We start from the raw sequence: 12,069 nt of genomic DNA, 5'->3' as shown, positions 1-12,069 counted from the left end.
CCAAATGAGTGACATTCACTCCTTTCTCTAGTTTTCATTTCCTGACACGGCTGGAGGCACTTGTGTTCAAAGCTCAGCTTGCACCTTTAGGGGTAGAATGGGGTTGACAGAATGTACAGACGGCACAGGGGGTCAGGTGTTGCCAGGACGACGCGGCTCGATGAGACTGAACTTTGCTTTAAACCAGATTGTGCAGATGGACTTGAGTTATCTATTAGAAGATGGGGAACTTCTTAAGGTTGCGGGGGTGTTTTCTAATATGCTTTAGCGATAATGACAGTATTTTTTTTTTGTACGTGGGTTTCAGCGTTGAAATGTCAGTGCCCCCTCCAGGCTTTTACATTGTTCTACGTGGTTTCGGCTCTGGTCGTCCAGCTCTCTGCTTGTGAATGCTCGTTCATGTCTGCAGCGGGACAGTCTTCACGGGACTGACGGGAACGGACATGATTACTACAGGCACTGATCCAAGTCAGAAAGATGACACCAAAGCATCGGCCATCATTAATACACATCCTTTTGCCCTAGTTTCAGCTCTTTGGGGAATTTTCTCCCTCCTAAAAAAAAAGCTTCTTATGTGTTCCAACTTATTTTATCCTAGCAAATTATAAACTGTGTTGTTTATTTGAATAAATGTCATAAGAAATCTCTTTTTTTGGGAGTACTGTGTGAGTAATTAGAGTAGGTTTGGTCTCAAGCATATTAACAGAAAATCCATCATGTGTTTCTGGAGTATGAGTTTTAGACCCTGGCAGAGCTGCGTCTTCCAGAAAAGCTTTTATTTTGGCAAAATTTAGGTTTATTTTTTTTCTTTTTGGGGGTAAAATAAATGTTAGCTTTTTTGCACCTGGTTTTATTTGCAGATTGTACGTTAAAGATGTTTTTATGTCTGTAGATCACATTTTGTCTGGAGTCTTAACTGATGATGATGCAAGATAAATGGATCGAAGATGGGCTTTTTAAAATCTTTTAGTCTCAGCGTTGTCCTGCAGTAACTTTAACCTAGTCCGCTCTCTGGGGCTCACTCTTCACCGTCTAGTAGTTCACAACCATTTCACCTTTTAAGTTTGAAGTTAAAGCAGCTACCTTCATTAAAAATGAGACATCCAAAAACTTTGAATACTTTTCTACATATCTTTTCTTTTATGCTATCAAAAAGTGTTTTATTTCTTAATAGTGTAAAGATGTGGGGGAAATTAGATGTTTGTTTTGGAGAAAAAAATATTAAAGTGCAAGATGTTGCAAATGTTCTGGTATGGGTGGTTTGATTACATACACCGCATTTGTTGTTGCAACAATTTTCCACTTTTATTTGAACATAAAACTATTTGTACAATAATCACTTGTATTACTAATCCTTCAAAATAAAAGCCAACCTATATGCAGCTGAGCGTTCTTCCACAGGGGGGTGACAAACTGCATGTTAACCTAAACCTGCTAGTTTGGCTGATTTTTAGTGTTTTGGTAAAAGAAAATGGCTGCGATGCAACTTAACTTTATATTTAAGATAAGACTTCTTTTTCATGGTAAGAGTGGAGGTGTTTAAGGAATGAATTCAAACATTGGTTTGACAGAAAACACAAAAGCGGTATAAAACATTTATTCAAAACCAGGAAAATTCAAACATTTCAGTGTAAAAAATATTACAAAAGTGAAGTGGTTTGGGGCTGAAAGGTGACGAGTTTTTTTTAGTTTCAATACTCCGTCATTAAGAGCAGCTTTATACAAAGTACCTTAATGCTGAACTTTATTTACAACAACATACGGTCTAAAAAAAATCACTTTTGCAACAAGTAACTTGACATTAAGTCATGTAAACATAGATGCACGTGAGGTACTGCTTTATATGAAAAATGTGTGCGAGGAGTTGCTGGTTTTTCTACCACAATTCTCTAGAGTTAAATGAAAATTTGAACCAACTCACAGTTGACTTCATTTAATGTGCAACAGTTTCCTGTAAAACATGTAAAGGATGTCACTTCAAAGTGACAAATGTTCACGTGACCTAAAAAAAAGGCTAAACTGTCAACAGCTACATGTGGGAACTAGTCTTCGATTTTCAGCCAGCCTTTTTTATAATCTATCATCAGTTCCAGGTAGTACTTCCATTCAGGCTCGCTATCATAGCGGACCTCAAATATGGTTTTCAGAGGGTTGCTGTGGGCCTCGTGGATGCGCAGCACCTCCCCTCTGTACCACACTTCTGATTTGTCATCCTCCTCATACAGGTGACGGATCTTCTTTCCCACCAAGTCCGGGTAGTAGAGCCTCATGGCCCTACGAGCCGTCTGGACGGCTGAGCGCAGCACCCAGCGCCTCCTGTGTTCGGCGCTGTGGCAGGCGGACAAGTAAGGACAGTATTTGATCTTCAGGAGGGATCTGGGTTTTGTTTTAGAGGGGCCTCGGAGGGGCCTCAAGGTACGAGAGAAGCTCCCTTTTCCTTTCCAGCCGCGAACTAACTTGGGTGTTCTGTGCAGGCTCGAGTTGCTCCACACGTCCTCTACATCAGTTTGTGGCACCGACGTCTCGCCCACAGTCCCAGACTCAGACACTGCTTGGTAGCAGGCCTTTTTTCTGCTAAGCCCCCCTCCGAGCATCTTCCTGAGCTTGAGGATCACGCTTGAGCAGCCCTTAGGTTGGACCTGGCATGCTACGGGCTGATCATCAGGAGTCAAACTCGAGAAGTTCTCATTTTCTGTATCACTGGGCGCAAACTCGTCTAACGTTAATGGACAAGTCCATGAATTATCCTGTGGAGCCACTTTGAAATCCAGCTCTGCAGCCACGTGGTCATTTTCTTTAATCTCATCGCCGTTTGATTCGGTTGGAGAACCTTCATCAACTATCTCCACACCATCTGCCTCGTCCTCATCAGACAGGTTTTTGTCTACGAGACTCAGACTTCGTTTTAATTGTCCCTCGTTGGGCGTTTCCTGGTCATTCGTGCATTTCTCATGTTGGCTCAACTCTGACGGCAAGGCTGGGGACGCAGTGTCTGAAAGCACAGCAGCGCTGCTGTCGGAAGCTTCACCGCTCCCGTCTTGTTCTTTGACACAAGAATCCACATTTATTCCTGCAACACAAGGAATACTGCAGTCAGGAGAAGGTCTGAACAACCGTCAAAACATTTGATTCAATAGGAAAAATCTGGCTGCTTTCTCAAAGGGAGGGGGAAAAAAGGATTAAAGCAGTTAATAGGATTTATTTAGTGCTCAGGAAGATGACAGAAGGTTGAAGAAAGCAATTTTCAGAATTAAGGATTCAAAGGAAAAACTTTGCTTTGTTTCCCAAGATTCCTTAAAGACAGAATAAAGCAGAGCTCCAAGGGCATCTTCTCCAGTGCACCAAAACAATAAGATGATCCCGTGATCCTCCACCACGGAACACTGTTTCAGCATAGACAGAGGGAGATAAGCTGTCTGGAGTAAAAACAAAGGCTGGGAACAAAGTCAGCTGCTACAGAGGATGCTACTAGTCAGGGGATAAAACAGTGGTGAGGAGAGAGCAGGACAGGAGCAGAGTTCAGTCTCCAGAGTCGAGCGTTTCCAAGCCGTGTGAAGAGAGATTCCATTAAAAGCCCCATTCAGGAAGTGGATGCATGTGCATAAAAGTCTGGTGTCTAATAATATCACATCTCACCCGCGGATAAATTCATCAATAAGTTGAGTGTTTCCACATTAATCAGCCAACCTCACGGCCCCTTCCTGCACAAGTGCACAAGTAAAAAATATCATGCAGCTTCTTTTGGTTTGTGCTTGAAGAGTAGCAGAAAAGATTTCCTGCTTTCTAATCAGACAAAAAGCAAATCGATAACATTCATAAAATACATAGATGCACATATTATATATACCTGGACTTTCTGTTGGACATCAGGTGAGGTTGATTCTGTAAAAAAATAAATGAATTTTATTTGGAATAAGTATTCTTAACTTTACAAAAGGGCCAACAAATGCAGAAAATCTGATGCCTGAAATAAAACAAATGAAGAATGCTGGATAGGAATAAATGCAAGAGCTAGGCCTCAAATGTTCCAACTCTTTTGGCTTTAGATCTCACCGTGCACCCTGAGGGGATTTCCCAAAATCTACATTTTTTTAAAAGCCTTTGAAGGAAGGAAGTTCTGCTTGGTGATCAAGCTGCACTGATAAAACACAGCCAGCCAAATTAATCACTTTTCAAACTAAAAACAAAGATATAAACATTTGTATTACATTTGCAGAAAAATATTATTTCACTGCCACTGAAGCAGACTTTAAACCTACATAATATAAACACAACCCATTAACTCTTGGCGTCATATCTATTTAAAAAAATAGGATAAATTGGGAGAACTACTTGAGTGTGACATTATGCCCTTTTTTGGTGTTGCTTTGCTAAAATATGGAAAACCTCTGAAAGAGTCTGTGCACCATCATAAATGTCACGTTTTTCAAACGTTTTAGCTTTTGACCCATAAAATGAAAGTTAGAGACTCAAAAATGCCTTAAATTATATTGTTTGTTTCCATATATTGCAATCAGAGCGCACCATGTACTTTTAAAAGTTCATTTGATTCCCCGGTCATATACAAACACATCCAAATAATTATCAACAAAGAACAAATTGTAATAAACTGAAAGAATTTTTAGAATTTAAGTTTTGAGCTATTTTAGCTTCGATTTTTTCATTAATAAAATGTCTTGTATACCAACTCGTGAAACTTTTGCACTCTTTTCTCTTCGTGCGCTCTTTCATTGAAAATTAAATCATGCACTCCTCACTCGTCTCAGTTCGCTTTTAGCGTTGGACAAACAAGAAGCAGAGTCCAACACTTCCTCGTGGGAGTGCTGCAGCAGCTTTAATGTTAAGTCCATTAAGGAAGTACCAGAGAAATACATTTCCACGAAGCATCCCAGGTTTGGAAAGAAACCAGAAAGTGTTAAAACATCATGAATGAAACCAGGATGATGCACTTAGCAATTCTCTTGTAAGGAAACCTGATCTGTTCTACACAAGACAAAAAACAGGTGTCGTTTGGAGAGTCTGGGGTGCACGTGTACTCACCCAGATGTTTGCAGACACATGTGTAATACAGCAGGTTGACCGCCTCAGCGTAGATGTCCGGCAGGTGTTTGAGGGACATCAGCCTCCTGAGCCTGGAGGAGCAGGCTCGTTTATGAAGCTGGATCAGGATCTTCTCTTCAGAGAGCGTCGTGGGCCGCAGCTCCACTTTGTGCTCCTGCAGGACCCGGTCTATGAAGCTGCTCTGGACCATCGGAAACAGCAGCTCCTTCACCACCAGCATGGGGAGGAACACGGCTCCCGTCCGCATGACGTGAGGAAAAGGACAGTGCCTATGAGCGGTGTACTCCCTCAGCCTCTCCAGGACCTGGCAGAGGGCAGATCTGACCTCCTCGTTGATCCACGCCTCGCGAGCTTTTACTCCCAACAAGCAGGAAACCTTCTGGACCTTCTCCGACTGAGATATGTGTTCGGTTATTTCCAGCTCAGACAACCAGTTTTTGAGGCCTCGCTCCGAAGAGGCAGACACAGATTTGGTCACCAGATTGCAGAGCGACTGGTGCAACTCCAGAAAGTGCTTGCGGACCGGTGGTTGGTCTTGTTTTGATGCGACTACGGTAACAGGCATTGGAGACGGCTTCTCCTGCGGGTGTGGGAAAGTCCTGCAGTGTTTGCCGTTTGGTACGATGATGTTGTAGGTGGACAGCTTAAGGCAATGCGGAGGAATGCTTTTGAAACTGACTTCGCTCACAGGCAGCGGAAGTGGAGTCGTGGCGTTGGGGTGAAGTGTGGCCATCTGTCTGTGCAGCGTGCTTTCCTCAGAAGATGGGTTTGTTTGTGTCATCAGATCAGCAAGTCTCAACTCCCCTGAAGTTGCATTTGCACCTGCATGTAAGAGTTTATTCTCAACTTCATCCGATTTATGCTTCTCTTTCAACAACACGGGCTCACCCTCAGTTGAATCAGTCTCTTTGGGCTCTGCTTTGATTGCTACTCTGTTGTGGTCATTGTGGCTTTCTTCACATTCATCTTCATCTACTTTTTCTAATTTAATCCTTGTAGGTTTAAGAACTTTAAAATGAGCTTCGTCTGCTGGAGGATCTGAGATTTCTTTAGAAACCAGACTGACAACGGGCTGCTGATCCTGTTGATCAGGCCTCTCTTCTTTGGTGTTTTGATCAAGTTCGTTTGCGCGCTGCTCAGAAACCCGAGGGTCTTCTTCCGGCTGTTTTATTCCCGATTCCTGCAGTTGGGATTGGTAAAATGCCAAGCTGAACACACTGTTGATAACAGGCATAGGGGGAGAGTCTGTTTTATTCCACTCTTTGACGTTCTCCATTTCCACCCTTTGTCGTTTGTTGGTGCATTCCGCCTCATATGAATCCTCGTCCTCGTCTTTTATTTTCATAGGTGGAAATGAGGGAGAAGTGCTTCTCTTTAAGCATTTTTTATAATCAGCGGTTCCTGCATGGGACACAAGGCCATTGTGTTTACTTCCCGTTGTAACAACAGGGGAGTAGATAATTTTTCGGACATTTGCGTTGTTGGGCACAGCTGTGTGGATTCGATCTGAACCGTGACCGGGTGACTGGTGCAGCCAGGCTGCTGGGGAAACAGGAAGACTCTTTGGCTGTTTTACATGAGCCTCACATGAGGACTGGTCCAAGACTCTGTCCACAATAACACCGGCTGATGGGACGCCTGGAGCGTCTATGTGCACACCGGTGAACGGCTGGTAAAACCTGCCAGCTTGAATGCTGGACGGTGACAAGTCCGACTGGTTTCCACGTCTGGAGGGACTATTCTGGTCCACTCTGGAGCCATGATGCCGGTCAGCATGCAGGCTGGAGCTCGCTTTATCCTTGGCTATGGGGTGATCTATATGTTGGCTGGACTGGGCCATGTTACTGTGACTCGGGTGGAAAGCTGACAGTGAATGTTGCCTTTCTAAAGGAGCTTGGATATGATTTTCACTCAGATGGAACCTTGGAAGTGTGTAACACGGATATTCAAACTCTCGAATAAAAGAATGATTTGGTAATATTTCGGTGCACGACAAAGGGATTTCAGCGCGATGTGGCCGAGACACTACATAGTGCTCCCGTGGGCTTGAGACTCTGTGTTTATGAAGAAGAGGGGTCCCCTCCCCCTGCTTACTGCCGCTATCCTTCCTCTGTGTCCTGCTTTCTACCTCTCCGTTTGCTTGGGAGTAATAAAACACTGGGCGCTGCGCTAGCTGGCCATATTTGGACATGGGAGAGCATTCCTGATAAACCTCTGAGGTCATATGCTCATACGCAGGATGAGGAGCGTATAAGCCGGCGTAGCCTCCAGGGAGAGTCTGTAAAGGCTGGCTCCTGTGATCTCTAATGGCACCAAACAATGTGTGAGTTGGGGTGCAGGAGAAGCTGCTGTAGTTTGGTTCCATCACTGAAGGAAACGTCCTGGCTCTATTTGGGCTGTACGCCTCCACATTCAGCCTCTTCAGCTGCTCTGCGTGGCACTCAAACTGTAAATCTTTGTGTTTCAGCAGCGTGTCTTTTCTCTGGGCGGGAGGTTTCTCCGTGTAGTGTCCATTGCTTTGCACCCAGTCGTGCTCATATACAGAGTTTGGTATCCTTGCAGAGACGTGCTCCACACTGTACTGTTGTCCCATCGCACAGCCCACCTCATTACAGCAGGGGTTCATTCTGTAAACCGGTTTAGGGATTGCGATGTAAACAGAGCTTTGAGATGGAGAGGACGAACTCTCGCCTCCTGTTTTTGGTTTTCTCATAACTACCGATGAAGCAACCACTGGACTGTTGATCTCTGGACTTTTAGTGTACGGCACAAAACCCTGTTTTACTGGGGTGTGACACGCAGAGGCAGGGTGAGATTGGCCGTCCTCTGCAGAAATGCCGTCTTTCCTGTATACCATGTGGTTTTGTACCACCATACCAGAAAGGTGACTCTCAGGACTTCTGTCATCCAGCGGGGATGTCTTTGAGCTGCTCCAAGGAGGAGTAAAGGCCGCACTGTCTGTCACCCAGGGTTCATAAGTAAAATAGGCTCCATTGTACTGCGGGTTTTGTTTTCCCAGGAAACCAGGTATAGTTTGTGGTTTTGAGAGTCCTGCAGATGTGATTGTTCCATCAAAAAAGGGCATCTTGTTGAGAAACACTGGATCTGTGAGGGTCTGCATCGACTCGCGGCTCATTTTCTGGTAATGGCGTTGCAGTTCGGCGATTAGGGCTTTAGACCTGGAAATGAAAAAAAAAAAAGTAAATAAAGCCGTCCCTCTGAGACTCCCACTTCCAAAACAAAGACTCACAGCAGGAACAAAAACACTTTCCACATAAAAAGAAACAGATAAAAACCCGCTCGAGGCGTTTTCACAACCTTGATGAATCTCATGGCTTATCACACACATGCATGCGCATACTTATCAGCTGATGCGCATGAATGATCGAAACACTGCAACAAGCTGCTGTGGAGTTTGCAATCTGAGGAATGCTGGAGGATGATTTATTATTTAGTACTCCTGCAAGGACATGAATCACTGAGCAATGCTGGGATTTAGGAACTCTTCTACAAAGCCTCCGGTCATGCTGCTTTTGATCAAGGTGCAATTAGTTTGACCCATAATTATCAAGTTGCCATGGTGTATTTTAGACGTTACCATCACTCCTTCTTCGGCCAAACCAAAGTGTAAAATGCCTGTCTCCTCTTGTGTTTTGGACACCAGATGACTGGACCCGTTCAAAGTTTCTCTTCTGCTTTTTCTGACCACAAACTTTCAGTCAAATCATACTTCAGGTTTTTTTTTTTTGCATCCTTTAGTAACTGCCTCCCATGCTCTTCAGCAAAGCTGCTGGTTTGGGTTTTAAAACAGAATCTTTTAAAAAGTATATCTTCTTAAGCTCCAAACATCCGGTTCATGAGTGCGAAACCCATTACATCTACAACAGGGATTCTCAATCCTGGTCCTGGAGTGAACATGTTTTAGTTGTTTCCCTGCTTCAACACACCAGATTTTAACCAGCAGGTGATTAACAGGTTTCTGCAGAGCAGAAGAGGTGATTCAACCACTGAATCAAGTGTTTTGGAGCAGAGGAACAACAAAAACAAGCTGGATAGCAGGGCCCCCAGGACCAGGACTGCGAACTCCTCCACCAGTGTCCAAACGAAGTAGGGATCACACGAAGGTTTGCTAAAGGAAACTGGATTTCAAAAGATCACTTCTAGTGCTTGTGGTTTTAGCACCTCGTGGCTGCTGCACAGGTCATCAACTTGTAAAAGTAAAAAATACAGAAGTGCTTCTTCTCTCCTTTCTTGTTTCCTCTTACACTTTGCCCAAAAGGAGCCATTAGCGGTGTCAGAGGAGCTCAGGAGGAACAAAATGCTTCATCAAACCACTTATTAGAAAAAATAAATAACAGAAGTCAAGCCTAAATTAGCTCTTGTCTTGTTGGTAAAGATGTTCTTTTTAAATTGGACATGCATTTGATAAACTGAGGCTTTTTCTGATAAATCCATGTTGTTTGTTGATGTAAGTTGGAGTAATGTGAGATAGAGAATTTAACAGGATGACATTTTACATGCAGAAAAACAACTTTGATGCAAATTGTTTGGTTAAAGTCTGGTAACCAGTTAGACAATTCTCTGCTCCAACACCTGTTGGGAATTCAATAGGTGATTAACTGGTTTCTGCCGAACTTGGGTATGCTCGGCTGGTAGATTAACCACTGGATGAGTGCGATGTGAACTAAAATCATGCAGGTCAGGGATCACTCCAGATAGTTTTAGGAAATAAATTTCACTAATACAGGTTTTGAAGCAAAATAATGCCTAACATTAGTGGTGGTTTTTAGACTGCTAAACCCACGTGCACTAAATACCTTCAAATATCAGATCATGCGAGTGTGTGTGCTGAAACAGGTATGGCCTCCTCATCCAGGGGAGTAGCACAGATCTTATCAGTCCATCCTGTTGACACCTTTCAGAAAAAAACACTTTCTACAGCTTATCTGCAGAATGAGGAGGGGTGTGGTTTCACTGCATGGAGGGAAACGACGCAGGAAGGAGCGCTCCGTCATGTTTGGCGTGCGCGCGCGCGCGCGCTCCGGCTCCCATGATCTGTAGGGCAAGGGTGATGGAGTGCGAGTGACTTCCGAAAGAAAACCGTCCAAACAGACCACAAACCACGCGAGAAGATGGGGAGCGGGGTTACGTCTCTGCTGTTTGACTCTAATGAACAACTCGTTTCACATGACATCGTCCAAGAAAGATGACTCGCGTATAAATATGAAACGGAACTCGCCAGAGAGATTTTCCTGGCATCCGCATGGTTTGCATGTTTTGAGGAATGCGTAAACGCGACCTCGTTGTGCTGCCTGCGCAAAACAGCGCAGCTCCGTTCAACAGGACGCAAATAACATGGAAATCATTTTACGCCTCGGCTCGAGTGAGTTTGTGCTGCTCTTTTCCACGCAGGAGTTTCAAAAGGCTCCTTAAGCATTGGTTAAAAGAAACTTAACTGCGGATGACAAAACACACACTTTCACACGGCACCTGTGGGGTTTTGGTAGTTTCGCTGTTTCCCAAATTTAAGTCGTTTGTTTCCCTACTTTTCACACGTTCCGGCGCGAGCGTTTGATGAAAATGTCTTACCTCGCGTGCTGTTATCAATAACCTCCACATGTATTCCGTAAAGATGCTTATAAGTCACATGAGGTGAAGCTCTGGTCTGTTTCTGGAGTTTTCCATCCCCGATGCGAATAAATCCCGCCAAGTTGACAGAGAGCATGCCAAAAAGTTTGCGCAGCTGGTCCGAAATCCACGAGGCATTCGGAGAAATTAACAGAGCGGAGAAAAGACAAAAGGGTGGAGGAGGATGGTCTTTGATCAATAGGCGGGGTTAGTCGGAGCCCGACTCTAACCTCTGCTTGTTTTCGTCACAGGGGACGTTTCTCCCACTGGTGACTCCCTCGTTTTTATTGGCTGTATCTCTACCATGCCAGCTGCCAGCTGGCACCTGAAAGTGAAGTTGGAGTCATGTGTTTGTTGGCTCTCGCGCGTGTGCCCTCGGCTGCTCTCCTGTCACGCCTTCCTCCGTTTCCGAAAACCACAAAGTCCGTATCCTTCAGGGAACCGGTGTCTTCAACGAAAAGTATTCCCAGACGTAACAGTTCACATAGCCTATTTGCCCGCGCGTTGCTATGAAAAGGCCGTGAACCAACCTGTTGTACACGGCTCAATGAACGACCTCAGTTTGGAGAAATGTGGATCAGTTCTGACCGGCCATTAAAGTGAATCACAAAGGGTCCAAATGGTCAGTTACAAAACATGTTTGTCATTTTTTACTTTCTTGTCTGAAAAGTTTCACAGATCTAAATGTCAGTTCCATTTTATGATCAAAATATAAGCAATGCAGGGTGATTTCAGTGCTGAAATCATAGTCAGAAGTGCTTATGCTGAACTAGAAAGTTCAGTTAGATAGTGGGCAGTACATACTGAAATCACTACAAACAAGCTGTATTTTTGTGTTTGAGTAAGACCTTACCAAAGGATGGCCATTGGGGTCAAAAGTCCATGGGAGCGCAATTTTCCAACTTGTATGTAAGATAGTTCAACCTCCAGCAAAATGACAAGCACATCAGACTGTTTCATCACTGGCCATGAGTGAAGAGGTAAATGTGTAAAAGATTTATGAATGGTGACATATTTGTAACCTCTTTTTACAAATCAGTAAATGTGCTACGTCCTCACGGGCTCACGTAGAACGAAACATCACGTCTAAAATGGTGTCGCCCAGAGACTAAAGCCTAAGTTATACCCAAGGGTACCCCCCGGTCACATTCAACATGCCAGGGTCAAATTTTGGGTGCAAAGCAATTACCTGCCAGGACAACAGAGGGTGTAGCGCTTATCTGGGGTAGCCCCCATTACAGTCAGTCAAGATAACGCGTTTACATTGTTTTATTGTATTTCAGAGACTTTTTAACACATACAAATCTGTCCCAAGTTCTCTTCCACCTCTTCATGTGATCTGCACCTCTAAACAGAGATGTGACCAAGTCACCGCTTTGC

The 12,069-nt window shown here is 44.1% G+C and overlaps 1 protein-coding gene across 1 annotated transcript; it reads right to left on the bottom strand.

Annotated features, from left to right (window-relative positions):
• Nucleotides 1–1,581: 1,581 nt before the first annotated feature.
• c4h15orf39 (chromosome 4 C15orf39 homolog) lies at nucleotides 1,582–10,816 on the bottom strand. Its single transcript, XM_015964405.3, has 3 exons — nucleotides 10,651–10,816; nucleotides 5,041–8,240; nucleotides 1,582–3,070 (listed from the first exon to the last, which is right to left on the bottom strand). The coding sequence occupies exons 2-3, from the start codon at nucleotides 8,195–8,197 to the stop codon at nucleotides 2,043–2,045; spliced, it is 4,185 nt and encodes a 1,394-aa protein (XP_015819891.1). The 5' UTR covers nucleotides 8,198–8,240; nucleotides 10,651–10,816; the 3' UTR covers nucleotides 1,582–2,042.
• Between the last annotated feature and the right edge of the window lie 1,253 nt (nucleotides 10,817–12,069).

This window comes from Nothobranchius furzeri, chromosome 4, assembly GCF_043380555.1.
Source record: "Nothobranchius furzeri strain GRZ-AD chromosome 4, NfurGRZ-RIMD1, whole genome shotgun sequence".
Lineage (NCBI taxonomy): Eukaryota > Metazoa > Chordata > Actinopteri > Cyprinodontiformes > Nothobranchiidae > Nothobranchius > Nothobranchius furzeri.
Note: the sequence above shows the minus strand (reverse complement) of the source record. Positions and strands in the feature narration are given on the sequence as shown.